General features: G+C 53.0%; 1 protein-coding gene across 3 annotated transcripts; it reads left to right on the top strand.

Moving 5' to 3' along the window:
• The first annotated feature begins 2,237 nt into the window (after positions 1–2,237).
• Positions 2,238–19,441, top strand: RBCK1 (RANBP2-type and C3HC4-type zinc finger containing 1). 3 transcript variants are annotated; one of them, XR_014832138.1, is made up of 13 exons: positions 2,238–2,268; positions 2,875–2,965; positions 4,204–4,348; positions 7,878–7,971; positions 8,075–8,273; positions 9,859–9,980; positions 10,061–10,234; positions 10,721–11,564; positions 12,806–12,917; positions 16,213–16,392; positions 17,191–17,289; positions 17,655–17,798; positions 18,759–19,441. XR_014832138.1 is itself a non-coding variant. In XM_021078287.2 (13 exons), exons 2-13 carry the CDS (start codon positions 2,944–2,946, stop codon positions 18,837–18,839), a joined length of 1,533 nt encoding a protein of 510 aa, XP_020933946.1. In that variant the 5' UTR covers positions 2,238–2,268; positions 2,875–2,943; the 3' UTR covers positions 18,840–19,441. The 3 variants fall into 3 exon arrangements, 2 of the variants coding, with proteins under 2 accessions (XP_020933946.1, XP_020933945.1); XM_021078287.2 differs by having other exon boundaries at positions 11,404–11,564; XM_021078286.2 differs by having other exon boundaries at positions 11,353–11,564.
• The last annotated feature ends 331 nt before the right edge of the window (positions 19,442–19,772 follow it).

The raw sequence follows: 19,772 nt of genomic DNA, 5'->3' as shown, positions 1-19,772 counted from the left end.
TGGTATAGGGCTTTTTAGGGGGTGATAAAAATGTTCTAAAATTAGATATTGGTAATAGTTTTACCACTCTGCAACTGTACTAAAAACCATTAAATTGTACACTTTAAATGGGTAGATCTTATAGTATATAAATTATGTCTCAACAAAGCTATTTAAAGAAAGCACAGTGTTTAGATTGACAGATGATGATATCTCAACAGCAATCATGGAAGCAGAAGACAATGGAACTCTATCTTCAAAGTGCTGAAATGCCAACTAGAATTTTATACCCAGGAAAACTATCTATCAAGAATGAGGTCTAAATAAAGACTTTTCAAACAAAAACTGAGAAGGTTTGTCACCAGAAGAGTCACCCTACAGAGAATTCTGAAACAGCAATTCTCAAACTGGGCTTCTCATTACATTCATCCAAGAACATTCAGAAGTCCTGATGCCTGGGCCACCTTAGATACTCTGCATCAACTGACTGCAGATGTGACCTGGGTATAGTATTTTTATAAGTTCCCCATGTAATTCAAACTGTATAGCTCAGGCTGAGAACCTCTGTCCTTTGGAACATATTTCAGGCAAGAGATAAGTGGTCCTAGATGAAAGTCTGAGATTCTTTCATTCATTTAGCATAATCCTTGAGCACCTGTTTTATGTTGGGTCCTGGTCTAGACACCAGGACACAGCAATGAGCAAAACAGGCAAAAGTCTCCACCCTCTAGAGGAGGGAAACAGACAAAAAAAGATAAAGAAGTAAAATATGTTGTTAAAATAGTAACACATGCTTTGGGAAAAAGTGAAGCCTGGAAAGAGACTATAAAATACTGGATGGAGGAGTGGCCATCGTGGCTCAGTGGTTAACGAATCTGACTAGCATTCATGAGGACGCAGGTTCGATCCCTGACCTTAATCAGTGGGTTAAGGATCTGGCATTGCTGTGAGCTGTGGTGCAGGCCAGCAGCTACAGCTCCAATTGGACCCCTAGCCTGGGAACCTCCATATGCCATGGGTGTGGCCCTAACAAGCAAATAATAATAATAAAATAAAATATTGGATGGAGTTCCCGTTATGGCTCAACAATAATGAACCCAAAAAGGATCTATGAAGATTCAGGTTAGATTCCTGGCCTCGCTCAGTGGGTTAAGGGATCAGGTGTTGCCCTGATCTGTGGTGTAGGCCAGCAGCTGCAGCTCCCATTCAACCCCTAGCCTGGGAACTTCCATATGCCGCATGTGCTGCCCTAAAGAGCAAAAAAACCCAAAAAACAAACAAAAAACCAGACTAGATGTGTGTGTGTGTGTGTGTGTGTGTGTGTGTGTGTGTGTGAAATCTCAGAGTGGATAGGGAAGACTTTTGCGTAAAAAGGTGAATCTGCCATTGTCACTCTGCTGTGGTGTGCATTCTATCCCAGGAACTTCCACATGCCCTTGGGCACCACCACACACACACAATAAAGGGCAAGAAAAAACCATGAAGATATTTGGGCTATGGCAAGTGCAAAGAACCTGAAGTGGGAGTGTATCTGCTTTGTTCCAGGACCTAGAGGCCAGTGGGGCTTGAGTGGAGTGCGCCAAGAGGAGAGTAGTCAGAGAAGCAGCAGGGGCAGGTTGTAGGCCTTGGGAGGACCTCGGCTTTACTTTTGAGATGGGAGCTACTGGGAGTGTTTTGAGGAGTGGCATAGTTTGATTTACAGTCTAACAAGACCTCTGGCACCTGGGTATAAAATAGACTGTAGTGGCCAAAAGGGGAAGCAAGGATCCTAATGAGGAGGCTGGTGCAGGACACCTGACGAGAAGGATGGAGATGGAGTGGGATGGGACCTGGAGGAGATGAGAGGTGACAGATTTTGGATCTGTTCTCCAGGCCAAGCCATAGGATCTGCTGATGAGAGGTGGGGAAAAGTTTCGGCGCGGGGAGACTGGAGGATGCAAAGAGCTTCCAGCTGTGCTCAGCGAATGCAAACTTCATTAGTGGCCTAATCAAAGGGTGGAGAGTAACCGCCGAGAAGCGGTGTTCGGCTGCCTAAGGGTGGGATTCTGAGCCCATCCGACCTGGATTGAAATTCAGTTTCCTGGCCCCAGGCAGGTCAGAAACCAACAGAATTTTTATTTCTCCTGCAAAAGAAGCGAGGATCTTCCCGCGCACAAATGTGGTGGCAGCGGGGCTGCACAGGGGCGGCCTCGGCGCCCCGCCCCACCGGCCCTCCGCCCAATCCCCGCCCCCTCCCGCCCTCGGCCCCGCCCCGCCCCCTCCCGCAGGGATGCCAGCGCGGCTGCGCGGGTGAGTGAGGGTCACGGGGTCCGAGTTCGCCCGGGAGGGGAGTGGGAATGCCGGGCCTCGCGGGACGGAGCGCTCCGGACGGTTGTGTCCCAGGCGGAAGCAGCTGCTGGGTGGCCAGCGGGCGGTCGCGGGGCGAAGGGGCGCGGGTCCCGAGACAAGCTTCCGAGGCACTTCCGGGGCTGCCACTTTCACTTTCTTTTCCGTTGAGGCGGCTCCGCTCTCTCTCCTGACTGACAGGAGCCGCCCGGAGGGGAGGGAGTTGGGCTAAAATCCCGGGCGCCGGGGGGCGCTCCTGGTCCCAGCAGGGAAAAGGGGCTCTTCTCCGGGGACGGCTAGCACCCGGGCTGTGCGGCGTCGCTCCTACCCCGCCGGGCCTGGCCTGTTTCTTCTGTCGCCCTTTGCAGGCTCAGCCTGGTGCCTCTGCCATTTCACCTCCCACTCGGGGGCACCCGGCCGGTTCTCTATCCCAGGCCCCCATCCCCAGCCTTCGGGTAGAGTGATGCTACCCGACTGGCCCCGGGGACACCGAAGCACAAAGAAAGCTCGGACCGCGCCAGAGGCCACCGGCCGGAGCTGAGTTGCTCGTGGTGGCCTGTCCTCTACCAGGTGACCCAGGGACAGCATTTCCCCGGAGCTGCAGCCCCCGCCTGGGGGGGATGGGCACAATCACGCGAGATGGACGAGAAGATCAAGAAAGGTGGGCACAGGCTGGAGGCGACTGAGAAACTTTGGGTGGGAGGGGGGCCCTGCCAGGACCAGGCCTCCCCTGCTCAGAAGGGCATTAAACCTCCCCTCCCATTGCCCTCTTGCCCCTCTCTTTCCTCCCTTGGGGCCCGGTTGCTTCCGGAGGCATCTTGTCATTCATTTATTTGATGCCTCTTGAGGCCTCCTGGGCCAGCTATGCTGAGAAGGGAGTGGGGAGTTATCCGAGGAGACAGGAGACCTCCCCTGCTGTGGGGAACAGACTTCTATTACCTGAATACTGGGGGTCCTTGCCTCCTCTCTGGCCCCCTCTGCTCACTGTGGTAGAACTTAAGTTAGGTCATGTGACCGTCCTGCTCATGTACCCCCCTGTGTTCCTTTGTTCTTAGGACAAGGCCCAGGGCCTTTGGATAGCCCACAGGCCTGCTAGCTTCATTGACCTCAGGGTCCTCCCATTTCCCCTCTTATTCTGCTGGAGCCCCAGGGCTTCTGTTCTAATCCACCCATTTCTTGCTCAAGACCTTTCCCTTTCTCTCCACCTGGAACGCTTTTCCCCAACTAGGTCTTCGAATATCCAGCTTCTCCTCCTTTCCGTCTGAGCTTCAGTGTCACCTCCTCCTAGAGGCCTTCCCGGATCTCCTCACCCTGTTCATTTCCTTCTTCAATTTGTTAATTGCTTACTGGGCTGGGAGACCCATGAGAGGGACCCTTATTATTTTGTTCACTGCCGAATCCTAGTTTCTGAGGCATTGATGCATCCATTAAGAGCTCGATAAATGTTTGTTGGGAGAGTTCCCCTGGTGATGCAGTGAGTTAAGGACCTGATGTCACTGCTGTGGCTTGGGTCACTGCTGTGGCACAGGCTCCATCCCAGGCCAGGGAACTTCTGCATGCCACGGGCACGGCCAAAAAGAAAAAATACAATAAAACTGGTATTGCACAATACAAAGATAGGTACTAAAAAAAAAAATGTTGGATAAATGAGTGTAAGTGTGGGAAACCTGGAGTATGAAGGGAAAACAGAACTAAATGAGCAGGGAGGGAGTGGGGGAGTATCAGAGAAGACCTCCCAGAGAAAAGGGACTTTTAAGCTGGATGCTGAAGGATATGTGGGAATTTACCAGGAAGACAGAGGAAGCAGCATGTACCAAGGATCACATCCTTCCTCAGCTCCTTATCCCTGGCTCCTAAAAAATAAACCCTGTGCTAACCTGCTTCTTCTGTGGATTTCAGCCGAGGAGATGGCCCAGAGGCTCACCCGAGCAGTGGCTGGTGGGGATGAACAGGTAGCTATGCAGTGTGCCATCTGGCTGGCAGAGCAGCGGGTGCCCCTGAATGTGCAACTGAAGCCTGAGGTCTCCCCGACACAGGACATCAGGTGAGGAGTGTGTGGCTGACCAGGGACTGAGGGCTTCCTGAACCCCAATGGGCTGCATTATAATCTTGCCTAGAGAACAGTTCTTCTTCCTTTTTTTTTTTTTTTGGCTTTTCTAAGGCTGCACCTGCAGCATATGGAGGTTCCCAGCCTAGAGGTCTAATCAGAGCTGTAGCCGCCGGCCTATGCCACAGCCCCAGCAACAGCAACGCGGGATCCAAGCCTACACCACAGCTCATGGCAACGCCGGATCCTTAACCCACTGCACGAGGCCAGGGATTGTACCTGTGTCCGGATGGATGCTAGTTGGATTTGTTTGTGCTGAGCCATGACGGGAACTCCCTACATCAACATTCTTATCAGCAGGAAGGAAGAAGGGAAGAAGGGCACCCTCCACCCACTCTCAGAAAGTTGCACACACTTCTTTTACTGAACCCCCATGGCCAGAACTTATTCTCACAGCCACTCTCAGCTTGAAGAGAGGCTGTGAACTAGAATTCAGGGGTTCTCTTAGCAAGGGCAGCAAGGGAAAATGGACACTGTTAGTCTGCCCTGGGAGGCTTAAACTTGATACTGAAACACTTAACACGTGTTAATCACGTAATAAACATTGGTGGGGTTTTCTCTGCATGATGTGGGGCCATGTCCTAATTTCACTGATTTACCTTTTTATTTTTTTCTGCTGCATAGTAAGCCAGTAGTTTTACAGTTTCTGATTTTCACTGGTAGGTCCCATTTGATTTTTTTTTTTTTTCCTTTTTTTCTTTTTAGGGCTGCACCCGCAGCATATGGAGGTTCCCAGGCTAGAGTTCAAGTCGGAGCTACAGCTGCCAGCCTACACCACAGCCACAGCAACGCTGGATCTCAGCCGTGTCTGCAACCTATGCCACAGGTCACGGCAACACCAGAGCCTTAAACCATGAGCAAGGCCAGAGAGCGAACCTGCAACCTCATGGTTCCTAGTTGGATTCATTTCCGCTGCACCACGACGGGAACTCCGCCCATTTGATTTTTTAAAAACAATTTTTTTGAGATACGATTGACATATTTAACAGTTTAAAGAATTCAGCAATTTAAAGAGTTCAAAGCTTTAAGTGTATTCACCACACCATCACCACACCCAATTATAGAACATTTTCGTCACCCCATTAAGAAACCCCGTACCCATTAGTAGTCACTCCTCATCTCGCTGCCTTTCCCAAACCCCCTAACCTTAGGCAACCAATAATTTCCTGTCTCTCTCTAGAGATTTGCCTGTTCTGGAAATTTCATGTAATGAAATCATACGCTATATGGCCTTGTGTGACTGGCTTCTTTCACTCAGCATCATGTCTAGATTCATCCATATTGTAGCATGTATCAGAACTTCATTCCTTTTTGTGACTGAATAATAGCCTTTGGATATACTGCATTTTCTTTATTAATCAGTTTATTGACATTTGGATCATTTCCACTTTTTGGCTAACGTGTAATGCTGCCATGAACATTTGTATCCAGGTTTTTTTTTTTTTTTTTTTTTTGGTCTTTTGTCTTTTTAGGGCTGCACTCGCAGCATGTGAAGGTTCCCAGGCTGGGGTTTAATTGGAGCTACAGCTGCCAGTCTACGCCCCGGCCACAGCAACGCCAGATCTGAACCATGTCTGTGACCTACACCACAGCTCACGGCAATGCTGGATCCTTAACCCACTGAGTGAGGCCAGGGATCAAACCCGAAACCTCATAGTTCCTAGTGGGATTTGTTTCTGCTGTGCCGCAACGGGAACTCTGTATCCAGGTTTTCATATGGCCATATTTTCCCTGTTTTATTGAGATATAATTGAGTTCGTTTAAGGTATTGTGACTTATAATAAGAAATCTAGGAGTCCCCTGGTGGTTCAGTGGGTTCAGGATCTGGCATTGTCACTGCTGTGGCTGTGGTTTCTGCTGTGGCACGGGTTTAATCCCTGGCCCTGGGAACTTATGGGTGCAGCCAAGAAAATACATACATATATATATATATATATATATGTATGTATATATGTGTGTATATATATATATGTATATATATGTGTGTATATGTATGTGTATGTATATATATATAGCATATATATGATTGATATATGTGTGTATATATATATAAAATATATATCTTCTTTCTGTTCTTGGCACAGAGCTCCTGTTTTGTTTTTTTATAGTTGGTTCCTGGTAATCAGGAGCCAGATGAGATTGACACATAGCGTTTCTTAATATTGTCTGAGTTTCTTTTATTTGCCTTCTCTGTTTTTATTTTATTTTATTTATTTATTTATTTATTTTTTGCTTTTTAGGGCTGTACCTGCAACATATGGAGGTTCCCAGGCTAGGGGTCTAATTGGAGCTACAGCTGCCAGCCTACACCACAGCCACAGCAACACAGGATCTGAGCTGTGTCTGTGATCTACACCACAGCTCACAGCATCACCAGATCCTTAACCCACTGAGTGAGGCCAAGGATCAAACCCGAAACCTCATGGTTCCTAGTCAGATTCGTTTCCTCTGTGCCATGACAGGAATTCCTCACCTTCCCTGTTTTTAGTGCCATTAGTTTTTTAGGAAACCTGGTCTTTGACTCCCAGAATTTTCCCACATTCTCAGTTTATGAATTATCTCCTCATGGTGTCACTTATTATCTCTCACTTTCCTTGTAAACTTGCAGTTGGATCTAAAGGTTAGGTTAGTTGGGAGTTACTGCTAAATTTCCAGGAACTCTTCCTCATTTTCTGTTTCTTGCTGTTCTTGCTTTATGGGTGCAGCGTTTTCACAGATCAATCTGGAGGTTCTATGTGGACTTGACTGTTATTGTTCTGTACCCTAATTTTTCTGTTTCCTGGGGTCAGTTCTGTTTTTTCATTTTAGCCCTCCCTTTTCGTGCTTTTGTTCTTCCAAAAAAGTTTGAGCATCTTTGAGAAGATTGGTGTTTAAACCACTTTCTCTGGAATAATATTGTTTGGATTGAAATTCTGCATCTAACAGTTAATAATTGTGTACTTGGCAGAGTCAGTGTCACCTCTCTGTGCCTCCTCTTTTGTTTTTTTGGCCCCTCACGCAGGCATATGGAAGCTCCTGGGCCAGGGGTGGAACATGAGCCACAGCAGTGACAACACTGGATCCTTAACCACTGGGCCACTGGGGAACTCCTGTGCTTTCTGCTTTTATCTGTGAAATAGGGGTAAGCGCAGTACCTGCCTCATGGGTTCATTGAGAGGATTAAATGAGTTGATACAGGTTAAGTGCTTTGGAGAGTTGGCATAGAGTTAATACTAACTGCTGTGTCTTGGCTAAGGCCTGAGGGAGAGGGTAATAGAAGTGACTGGAGAGATTGGGGCGTGGCCGGAGCGTGGAGGCTCCTGTCTGGCACAGTGAGTTTGGATTTTATCCTAAGAGCCGAGTGGAGCCGTTTCAGGGGCCTAAGCAGTGAGTTCGGATACAGAAGGAGGCCCAGGGGCGTGGGAATCCAGGAGCTAGCTGGTGGCTGAGGTGGGACCTGCAGCCAGAGCCCTTGCCCTCTCCGCAGGCTGTGGGTGAGCGTGGAGGATGCACAGATGCACACGGTCACTATCTGGCTCACAGTGCGTCCTGACATGACGGTGGCCTCCCTCAAGGACATGGTGAGTGAGGGGGCTGAAGGGAGACATCGGGGCGGAGGTTCTCTCTTAGCCTGGTCTCTCTGCTCTGGACTTGTCCCCCACGCTCCCTCTCCTCCCCTGCCAGGTGTTCCTGGACTACGGCTTCCCGCCAACCCTGCAGCAGTGGGTGATTGGGCAGCGGCTGGCTCGGGACCAGGAGACCCTGCACTCCCACGGGGTGCGGCGGAACGGGGACAGCGCCTACCTCTATCTGCTGTCAGCCTGCAACACCTCACTCAACCCTCAGGAGCTGCAGCGGGAGCGGCAGTTGCGGATGCTGGAAGGTGAGGCTCTGCTCCTGAGTGGCTTGGACTCACCTGAGGTCGTAGGGCAAGAGGGAGCAGGGAGCAGAGCCCAGTGACTTGGACTTGCCTGGAGGACGTTGTCCGTTGTGGGGAAGAGAGGACAAAGGACATCCCAGGAGGGCTTTCATTTCGAGAACCATTTAGAGAACAGCCAGCCTTGGGGAGTGGGGCTGAGTTCAGTCCTGGGCCTGGCCATTTATCAGCTGTGTGACCTCGGACAAGTCCCTTCCTGTCTCTGCTCCTCAGTGTTCTAAATCTATAAATTGGATATGATGATAATAGCTGGTTTTTATTCTGAAATTTTTTACTTCTTGGAGTTCCCTGGTGGTTCAGCGGGTTAAGGATCCAGTATTGTCACTGCTATGGTGCGGGTTCAGCCCCTGGCCTGGAATTTCCACCTGCTGAAGGTGTGGCCAAAAATGAATGAGTGAATGAATAAATAAATAAATAAAACTTTTACTTCTCATTTTGAAGTATTTCAGACTTAACAGAAAAGTTGCAAAATTATACAAAGAATTGTATAATGAGTTCCCGTGTGCCTTTCATGTGGATTCCCCAGATACTAACATTTGATCATATTAGCTTTGCCTTCTCATTCCCTCTGTATAAAGCTATATATGCATAGATAATTTTGAGGAACTGTTTGGAGGGTACGGTGCAGCCATGATGTCCCTCTTTCCCTAAATACTTTAGCGTGTACTTCCTTTAAAAACGGGTCATTTTCTTACTATGTACAGTATCGTGTTTAGGAAGCTAACATGGATACAGTCTACTATCTCAGGTACCGAGCTTGCTCACATTTTACCAGTTGTCTCACTAATGACCTTTCTAGCAAAAGACCAGGCCATCGGCCGTGGTGTCTATTAGTCTTTCTCAATCGTTGGTCTCCTGTCTTCTCTTGACTAGCCTGATGTTCGAAGAGTCCAAGCCAGTTTTGGTTTTTGTTTTTCTGTCCATTATGTCCTCTTGAATGGATTCAGATTCAGTATTTTGGCAGGACCATCTCAGAAGTCTTGTTTGTTCCTTTAGGTGTGACACTTAGGAGCACAGGAGATGGGTTTTCAAGCAGAGGTGTTTTTTTCTCTGTTTAGGGCCGCAGGTGCAACATATGGAAGTTCCCAGGCTTGGGGTCAGATTGAAGCTACAGCTGCTGGCCTACACCACAGCCACAGCAATGTGGGATCTGAGCCCTTCTGCGACCTACACCACAGCTCACGGGCGACGCCAGATCCTTAACCCACTGAACGAGGCCAGGGATGGGACCCGCATCCTCATGGATACCAGTCAGATTCGTTTCTGCTGTGCCACAGTGGGAACTCCAAGCAGGGTTTTTTAAGCCGGGAGGACCCTGGAGGATTCGTGGGTGGAGGAGGGACTCTAACCCGGTAGGAGCCGGGACACTCAGCCAGGTCTGGGCCCACCTGTCAGGAGCATGCTGGTGATTCCTCCAAGAGGAGGGAGAGGACAGTAGCGGGGTCAGTGCAGGGCTGCGGTTCCCGGCTGGCAGAGGGTGTAGATGAAATGGGCTGCATGGATCTGCCATCCCCTGAACCCTCCTCCCCAGATCTGGGCTTCAAGGACCTCACGCTGCAGCCACGGGGCCCCCTGGAGCCGGTTCCCCCGAAGCCCGGGGCCCCCCAGGAGCCCGGGCGGGGGCAGCCCGATGCCGCGCCGGAGCCCCCGCCGGTAAGCCGCCCCGTGCGCGCCTCTGCGCCCCTGACCCGCTGGTCTCGGTCTCCCCGCACTTACCGTCCCTCCGCCCCCAGATGGGCTGGCAGTGCCCCGGCTGCACCTTCATCAACAAGCCCACGCGGCCGGGCTGCGAGATGTGCTGCCGGGCGCGGCCCGAGGCCTACCAGGTCCCCGCCTCGTACCAGCCAGATGAGGAGGAGCTAGCGCGCCTGGCCGGTGAGGAGGAGGCGCTGCGCCAGTACCAGCAGGTGGGCGCGGAGGTCCCAGGACAGACACCTGCAAACTGGACGGGGGAGGCGTAGGCCGGGAAGGAAGGCACCTCCACATGGCCGCCCGTGGCTGCCCCTCCCCCGTGGCCGTCCCCTCCTGATCACACCGCTGGTGGTGACCTTGTGCTTGACTGCGACCGGCCTCTTCCGAGGTCATCCTATCGCTAAGACCCTGCGCCCTGGGAGTGATGCACATCCGCGCTTTCGTGCCCCGCCCCCACGTGAGCCGTGGGGCCGCCCCTGGCTTTGGCTTAACTCGCCCGAGGCTTTGACTTACACATTGTGCACACCAGAGTACCTGGCCCTGACCCCTACACACTGGCTGAGACGCTGACCACGCCCCAATCTGCCACCCCTTTGTCCGCCTGTGACCTGGCTCCTGCCCCACTCAGCCTTGACCTTACCCTGAATCCTACTATTCCTACCTCCCCTTCTCCCCTGCTGTGGCCCACCCTGACTTCCTAGGACCCTGGACCTCGCCCGGTCGGCTCCGTGGGAGGTTGAGCCCGCCCCCTTCCTGCCCCTCACACAGCCCCGCCCCCACCATGACAGCCGCACGCACTGATTACTCAGATCCCTAACCCCCAGCGTTCCCCCATTCTGATCGGATGCCCCCACCCCTCACTTGTGTTTCCCTTGGACCCAGTGCTGCCCTTGTCCCACCCTCGCCATGACCTCACGGGTCTCATCTACAACCTTGGCCCGGACCTCGACCTTTCCCTCCTTGCTCTGCTCCCTTGCTTTATCACCACCCCCCATACCTCTGTCCTGTTCTGTGACCTTGACGTGGCTCTGCCGTCACCCCCAGGCTCCAGCCCTGCCCTGCTTCTTGGCAGGGATGGGAGCCCTGCTACCCCTGACTCTGCCCAGACCCCCTTCCTTTCCCGACACTCTCTCTCTGTCTCTCTCTCTCTTTCTCGCCTGGCTTTGCAGCTCTAACCTGCCCGTGCCTGGCCCGCCCCCTTGCCCGCCCCTGCCACTGCCTGCCCAGCCCCAGCCCCACCCCAGGATCCTGCCTTTCCTCCAGCTTTGCCCCTGCTGAGTGGTCTGACCCATCCCCTGGTCCTGCCCCCTTCCTGGTCTGGCCCGCCCCTAAGACCCTGACCCTGACCCTGACCCGTCCCACGGCCCTGCCCCCGTGTGCCCAGCGGAAGCAGCAGCAGCAGGAGGGGAACTACCTGCAGCACGTGCAGCTGGATCAGCGGAGCCTGGTGCTGAACACCGAGCCCACCGAGTGCCCCGTGTGTTACTCGGTGCTGGCGCCCGGCGAGGCCGTGGTGCTGCGCGAGTGTCTGCACACCTTCTGCAGGTGCGGCCCCGACCCCACCCTCAGCGACCTAGCTCCTCATGGCCACAGGTTACCCAGGGCTGAAAGAGGGCGGGGCTCGGCCGTCTTTGAATGCCTACGAAAACCTGTGAGGTAGGCGCGGTCTCACCGTTTTGCGGAGGAAAACTGTGAGGTGCAGAGAGGCCAGCAACCTGTTCAAAGCCACACAGCTCAGGGATTTTGGCGGCAGGACTTGTGCCCTTCCCAGGCCCATGCAAGGCCAGTGAGGCCCTAGCCTGACAACCTGTGCCGTCGCCACCCCACACCTCGCTGGTGGATGGATAGTCTGCCCTGTGAGGCTCCGCTGCTGGCCCTGGGCTGTGAAGAATGCGCTTCCCTTCACAGCCCACGTTTGATGAGCTTCCAGGGTGCCAGGGATTGGGCTGAGCCTGGGGATCCACGAATGAACAAAAAACCCCAGTTCCTGCCTCCTGGAACTTACATTCCCACTGGCAGGGCCCGTGTTAATCAGATCATCACTGATGTAATCGTAAATCGTGTCAAAAGCAAAGCCCCGCTGGAGTTCCCACTGTGGCACAAGGGGATCAACAGTGTCTCTGCAGTGGCAGGGACGTGGCTTCAATCCCCGGCCCTGCCCAGTAGGTTAAAGGATCCAGCGTTGCTGCAGCTGTGGCATAGGTCACAACTCCAGCTCGGATTCCATCTCTGGCTGGGGCGATCCATGTGCCATGGGGCAGCCAAAAAGAAAAAAAAAAAAAGCTAAGTACCACTGGATTATGATAAAAGCAACGGGGACCCTGCCCCAGGAAGGGGTCAGGAAAGTCCCTAGGAGGCCTCACTGGAGCAGACCAGGGAGGCCAAAGTGGGTGTGTGCCTGGGCTGCTGCGCAGCAGGGCCTCACTGGGACTGAAGCAGAGGGACGGAGAGGGTCGGGCATGGGGACAGAGAGGTAATAGGGAGGGCAAGCCCCGGGGCTCTTGGGCTTGCTCTGGATAGCAGGGGTGGGGGGCACATGGTAGACCCAGAGAGCCCAGTGAGGAGGCGCCAGTAGTCCCGCAGGTGAGGGGAGATGGGACCTGGGCCAGAGCGATAAGAGTGCAGTGGACAGAAGGGAACGTCTTGGTGGCATGTCGGTGGACAGGAAAAGGAAGGGAGGTTTTGAGGAGAAGACCTGGAATCGGCCTCACCAGTGAGGGGTGGATTCCTGGGGGATGGGGATCAGACGACCCTAACCTTCACCCCATCCCCTCCTCCCTCTCCAGGGAGTGTCTGCAGGGCACCATCCGCAACAGCCAGGAGGCCGAGGTCGCCTGCCCCTTCATTGATAACACCTACTCGTGCTCGGGCAAGCTGCTGGAGAGGGAGATCCGGGCGGTAAGGCTGGGTCGGGGGGCACAGCCCCGGCCCGGGGAACTGGGCTCTGACCTGGCACATGGGAACTGATTTGGGAGACCCAGTCTCAAAATGCTTATTAAGAGCCTTCTCTGTGAACCTTCTCTGGAGGTTCAAGCAGTGGGCAGGACAGGAATTGGGGGAAATAGGTAGTAAGGAAACCAGCCTTATGCAGAAAAGAGAGCAGAGCTGTTAACAGAGGGGATTTCTGGGGCCAGAGTGGCCTGGGCGACCTCAGGTCAGATGCGCAGCCTCTCCGTGCCTCAGTTTTCTCATCTTGTTTGGGGTCAAAGAGTTAGCTTTTATTCTATTTCTATTTCAAGGCTTGTGACGATTATAGTAGGAGACTTTTATAAAGAATTCAGAGTGGGGAGTTCCCATCGTGGCGCAGTGGTTAATGAATCCAACTAGGAACCATGAGGTTGCAGGTTCGATTCCTGGCCTTGCTCCGTGGGTTAAGGATCTGGCGTTGCCATGAGCCGTGGTGTAGGTCGCAGACGAGGCTTGGATCCCGCGTTGCTGTGGCTGTGGTGTAGGCTGGCGGCAACAGCTCTGATTTGACCCCTAGCCTGGGAACCTCCATATGCCACAGGAGCAGCCCAAGAAATGGCAAAAAGACAAAAAAAAAAAAAAAAAAAAAATTCAGAGTGGAATTTCCATTGTGGCACAGCGGAAACGAATCCGACTAGGAACCATGACGTTGTGGGTTTGATCCCTGGCCTCTCTCAGTGGGTTGAGGATCTGGCGTTGCCATGAGCTGTGGTGTGGGTCTCAGACATGGCTCGGATCTGGCGTTGCTGCGGCTGTGGTGTAGGCTGGCAGGTGTAGGAACCTCCATGTGCCATGGGTGTGGCCCTAAAAAGCAAAAAAAAAAAAGTAGTAATGGATACATTTATATGTATGACTCATTCATTTTGTTGTACATCTAAAACTAATACAACATTGAAAGTCAATTATACTCCACTAAAACTAAAAAAAAAATTTCAGAGTATTGCTTGATGTATGGTAAGCTCTTGTATCAGTTAGCTGTTGCTGGGTAACAAGTCACTCCAGATTTAAAACAACCACAATTTATTTAGCTTAAGAATCCGAAAGTTGGCGATTGGGTAGGGCTTAGCTGGATGTTTCGTCTGGTCCAGGTTGGTCCTGGCTGAGCTCCTCTGGGCTTAACTGGTGGCTAACTGTGGTGGTCTGGTTATTGATGGTCTTATCTGTGATGCTGGGGCCCCTTTCCTCTTTGGTCTCATCCACCCCAAGCTGGCGAGGGCTCCTCACATGCTGGTGTCTCAAGGTTCCAAGAGCAGCCAATGCAAGAGCACTTCCCAAGGCTGCTCACTTGCTGCTCTCTCATTGGCTAAAGCAAGTCACATGCTTAGGCCCAGCGTCTGCATGGGAGGGGACCACTCAAAGACGTGGAATTGGGGAGACATGTATAAATTGGGGCCACTTCTCCAGCCACCTTTCACAGTGCTGTATGTGTCTGCATGTGTGTGTCTGCTGTTATTATTAATGTTCCTATTGAGCTTTATGCCCCTGATTGCTGTGGTCTTGAGTAAGTGCTTTCCCTTCTCTAGGCCTCCATTTCCCCATCTGTAAAGTGGACTGTTAGATTTGATCAGTGATTTTTTAAACTGCTGGAGAATGGCCTTCCCAGAATTGGGCATCTTGGGATTTCCAGACCAAAACACGAAGGCAGAGCCAAAGGTGGCCAAGGTGCAAATGGAAGATCCCGCGGTTTCTCCACTTCACTTCTGCCTCTCTTCTGTGATGCTGCTTAGAAGCACACCCCCCACCCCAAACTTTAGCAAGTATTTCCTGGAGCCCAAGGGATTCTGCCTCAGGGGAAAAAGGGCCGACAGAGAGGGTAGACTGTTGGAACTCCCAGCCATTACACTAAGAGCAGCCCCATTTTTAACTGCTATTTGTGGGGCATCTGAGAAGGGCAGCTCTGGGTGGATGCTGAGGTTTCTATGGGAGACCCCAAGACCCTTCCATACATCCGTAGGTCCATACATCCTGGCATCCATCCACCCTGCCAAGGGGCATTGTGATGGGGCCATGGAGCTGCGGGGCTTAGGCTTCCCTGGAGCCCCTGGGAGTTGACCCAAGCCTCAGAGAATGGTCAGGTGTAGCAGAGATTGAAAGGGGCAGGGACCAGCAGAGTAATGCAGTAAAGGTTGTTTTTACCAAAAACATGCCTAAACCTCAGGGAACCAGAACAGAAATCAAAAGGAAATCACCCACAAGCTGCCCTCCCAGACAGTCTGTGCATTTTCCCCTGTTTCCTTTGGTGCCTCTGGGCAGACATGGCTTTTTTTCTTTTTCAATCAGCTATGAAGGTATACTTTACACACAATAAAATTCATCCTTTGCGAGCATGCAGTTATGTGAGTTTTGACAAATGTAACTCATGACTACCACCCAATCTGGATATAGAGGCATGATTTTTTCTTTTCTTTTCTTCTTTTTTTTTTTTTTTCTTTTTTCTTTTTTTCTTGCTGTGGCATGCAGCGGCTTGATGTGGGCTCTGAGTTCCCAGACCAGGGATTGAACCCGGGCTGCAGTGGTGGAAAGTGTGAATCCTAACCACTAGACCACCAGGGAACTCCCAGGATGAACTTGTAGAAGTAGAATAAGTCTCAAAGGGTCAGGAAAGTTTGGGACAGTTGAAACATGATTGCCTCACGGCTTTCTCAGAGTGCAGTGTACCAGGAGGTGTAGTTTAACCATATCTTCCAGCATCACTTATTATTTTTGTCCCTTTAAAAAATTGTGGCAAAATATAAATAACAAAACTTACCATTTTAAGCACTTTTGAAGTATACAGTTCTGTGGCATTAAGTATAGTCACACTGCTATGCAGTCATCACCACCCTCCATCTCAAGAGGTTTTTTTTTTTTAGGGCCTCACCCACAGCATATTGGAGGTTCCCAGGCTAGGGGTCGAATCGGAGCTGTAGCCACCAGCCTATGCCAGAGCCACAGCAACGCAGGATCCGAGCCGTGTCTGCGATCTACACCACAGCTCACGGCAACGCCGGGTCCTTAACCCACTGAGCGAGGCCAGGGACCGAACCCACAACCTCAAGGTTCCTAGTCAGATTCGTTAACCACTGAGCCACGACGGGAACTCCATTAATCCACTTTCTGAATCGAGTTTTTAAACACTGCTGGGTTGGACTTTATGGGTTGGGGGCTTCCTGAGGGAGGTTTGATGGTAAGGGGGCACAGAGCAATCTTCTGAACCCCGAGCACCAAGGTTGTGGTCTGCTGGCAGCTCCTGAGCCCCGAGGACTACCAGCGGTTTCTGGACCTGGGCATCTCCATCGCGGAAAACCGCAGCGCCTTCAGCTACCACTGCAAGACCCCGGACTGCAAGGGGTGGTGCTTCTTCGAGGATGATGTCAATGAGTTCACGTGCCCTGTGTGTTTCCACGTCAACTGCCTGCTTTGCAAGGTGGGGACAGGGACCACACTGCCTGGTCCCTCTGGTTCTGTCTGGAGCTCACAGCAGTTCCCTGCTCGTTCTCCTGGGATGGGAGCTATCCCACTGACCTCGTTGCCATGACTTAGAGATGCATACTAGCAGCTGGGCCTGGCTTGGGCCCTGAACTGAGCCTAAGCCTTGGACTTGAACCTTGCCCCCAGCCCACACCTGGCCTCTGATGGAATCTCAACCTAGACTGAGCCCTGCCCCTCTGAAAAACCCTGGTCCTAGACTGAGCCCCAGACCAGGCCTCTGATTGAGACCGTGATCTCAGTCACAGACCAGCCACAACCCTGGCTCCAGACTGAGTGGCAACCACTGTCCTGAACTGAGCCCTGCCTGACCCTTACCTGCCCGTCCCTGCCTCTCAGCAGGTGACCGCTACAGAGACTGGTCTCTGGCAAATAGACAGGACGGAGCCTGGCTGCAGCCTAAGCAAGCGCACACTCAAGAGTGTTAGGCCTGCCACGGGGGCAGAACCTGGCTGGGGACAAGGGGCTGCAGTCCTGGGGAGGGGGTGATGTAGGGATTTCTGTGCCCATCAGGACTTGGCATAAATAGGTATATGTGATTATTATCATATGACTCCACCTTCCTGGCCTCAGTGTCCTCTTTTCTAAAATGGGTGTGTGGTTTACAAAGGAAGACTGTCACTGACAGCAACTGGAGGCCTTAAGGACTGTGTGGATGCCTGCTCTGGCCCTCACCTCCCCTGGCTTCCTAACCTCTGGGGAATCCTCTTACCTCGAGCCCCTCATCCTGCTGCAGGCCATCCACGAGCAGATGAACTGCAAGGAGTACCAGGACGACCTGGCCCTGCGGGCTCAGAATGACGTGGCTGCCCGGCAGACGACAGAGATGCTGAGGGTGAGGCTGGGTCAGGGCTGAGGGCTGGGGGGTTTGAGTTTGAGGAGCTACTGGGAGAGACGGGGGCGTCTCAGAAAGGGCTGTGCTTCACACAGCCCTGGAGACTCTGAGCTCCTGCTGGCTTCAATTCCATCCAGAGATGGGACTCAGGACAAGCGGTCAGGTGGCGAGCAGCAGGAAAAGTGCCGAGGGAGGGGGAGAGAGGAGGCTGCAGATGCAGAGAGAGGAGGTGGGATGCTGCCAGGCCTGGGCGGCGCAGCCTGGAGAGTGATTCTGAGATCCAGGAGGGTGGCAGGTTTCTCTCTACAGCGGGGCAGGGGCCAGGGAGCAGGCTGGGCCCAAGGTCAGCACCTGCTCTGCTCTAGACCATGCTGCAGCAGGGCGAGGCCATGCACTGCCCACAGTGCCAGATCGTGGTGCAGAAGAAGGACGGCTGTGACTGGATCCGCTGCACTGTCTGCCACACTGAGATCTGCTGGGTCACCAAGGGTCCCCGCTGGGGCCCTGGGGTGAGTCCCCGGGGAGCAGAGGGCTCAGGTGTGCTGTGGGGAGGGTGCCCGGGGAGTAGGGACAAGTCAGCCCACTGGCCAAATCTGACCCCATCACCTGCATTTGTACAGCTCCTGAACAAAGAACTTTTTTTACATTTTAAAAAATGGTTGGACATATAAAAAAAAAAAGACTATTTCATGACTTGTAAAAATTGTATGAAACCTAAATTTTAGTGTCCAATAAGTAAAGCTTTATGGGAGCCCCACTCATTCATTTGCAGACCGTCTGTGGCGGCTTTTGCACTTCAAAGGCACAGGTCACCAGGCCAGTAGAGCTTAGATAACTGTCTGGCCCGTTACAGAAATGTCTGCCCAGCCCTGCCCTGGAGGACAGTGGCCAAGGGTGCGGGGCGGGAGTCACAGGTGGAGGAGAGGGTTCCTGGCTGAGGCCCACGCCGATGTGCGGTTAGGCTGTTACCCCTTCTCTGAGCCTCAGTTTCTTATCTGTAAAATGGAGATGAGAGCAAGGCCTAGCTCAGGCTCACTGGCAGAATCAAATGAAAAATAATATAAGAGCAGCACTTAGTACATATGGTGCCTGTCACATGGCACACATGGCCGTGGTGGCTGTCATCGTGGGAGTGTGGCGGACAGATATGCAGGCGACAGTGAGACGGGTGGAGGCGGAAAGAGCCAGTGTGCTGACCCATCCTGAAGATGCAAAGATCCGTCAGGTCCTTTCTGGCTTTGGGTCTAGGGGTGTTTCGATGGAGACTACCTCATTGGGGCGCTAAGGGAGCCCAGAAAGGCTTTAACAGCTGCTTCCACCCAGTAGCTGAAGCCGAGAGGGCCGTTCTCACAGGAGGCGCGGCGCAAAGGCCCAGGGTGGGAGTGTGCACTTTGGGGGTGTGATGGAGTGCCGGGATGGGGCGCTGTCCTCGCTGCCCTGACCTTCTCTTCTCCCCGCTCATCCTCTAGGGCCCCGGAGACACCAGTGCGGGCTGCCGCTGCCGGGTGAATGGGATTCCTTGCCACCCCAGCTGTCAGAATTGCCACTGAGCTGAGGATGGCCTGGTCCCCATGCTGACCCAGCCCCACATCTGCAGGCTGCTGTGGGACAGGGCTGGTGCTTTGGCTCTGATTTCTGGCCTGGGAGGTGCCTTTGCTCTTGGCTGAGACAGGAGCCCTGAAGAGGCCCGGGCCCTTGAGCTGCGTGGATGGCCTTGTTTGCTGTGGGCGTCGTGGGGGGCCTGCCTGAGCTGGCCGTTGTCCACAGCCCCATCTGTCCCAGTGCCTTTGCCCTTCCCCAGGGGCCTGCCAGCCAGACCTTTCATCTCCTCTCTGCAGCTCCCACTCTGCCTAACCCAGCCTTAAACACAGCCCTGGCCAGAGGCCTTGCTGGATGGAGTCCACAGCCCCCATCCACCCCCTTGTCTGTTGAACCCTGTGCATTCACAGCCCGCCACCTCCCCTGTGAGCTTTCTGGGGGTGACTTTTTTTGGCTTTGCTGTTGGAGGCCTGGGGCCTCTTAGAATTGCTGCTAATCCTGCTCAGAGCCAGGAGGAAGACCTGGCAGTTTCCAAAGCACAGCATAGCTGGTCCGGCTTCCGTGGCTCCGTCTCTGCCGCCTGTGTAAGCTAATTAAAATGGTTTCCCAGGAAGGGATGTGCGATGTTGTGAGAGGCAGTGAAGGGGTCGTGGGCTGGGACTCTACACACGGTTCCCCAAGCTCTCCGGGAACTGCAGCCGACAGATGATGCGTTGGTCCTGTCAGTGCAGAACGAGGGTCGGCTAAGCACTGGGGTCCTTGCGCCGGATTTGGCACCTGCATGCCCTCTTGAGGTCAGCATTAGCCTGGACAGGTGACTTGCAGAGGTTGAGAGCCCACAAGGCAGGGTGTGCAGTCAGCCTGGGATTCAAGGGGAGGGAGGGGCTGAGGCAGCAGCTCAGGCTGGCAGGAAAGGCTTGCAGCGCACGTCTGGCCTCTCCGTG

Source organism: Sus scrofa, chromosome 17, assembly GCF_054392235.1.
Source record: "Sus scrofa isolate SSC_HxYL_T2T_F1_AM1 chromosome 17, Sscrofa_HxYL_maternal_Yorkshire_Landrace_v2.0, whole genome shotgun sequence".
NCBI lineage: Eukaryota > Metazoa > Chordata > Mammalia > Artiodactyla > Suidae > Sus > Sus scrofa.
Note: the sequence above shows the minus strand (reverse complement) of the source record. Positions and strands in the feature narration are given on the sequence as shown.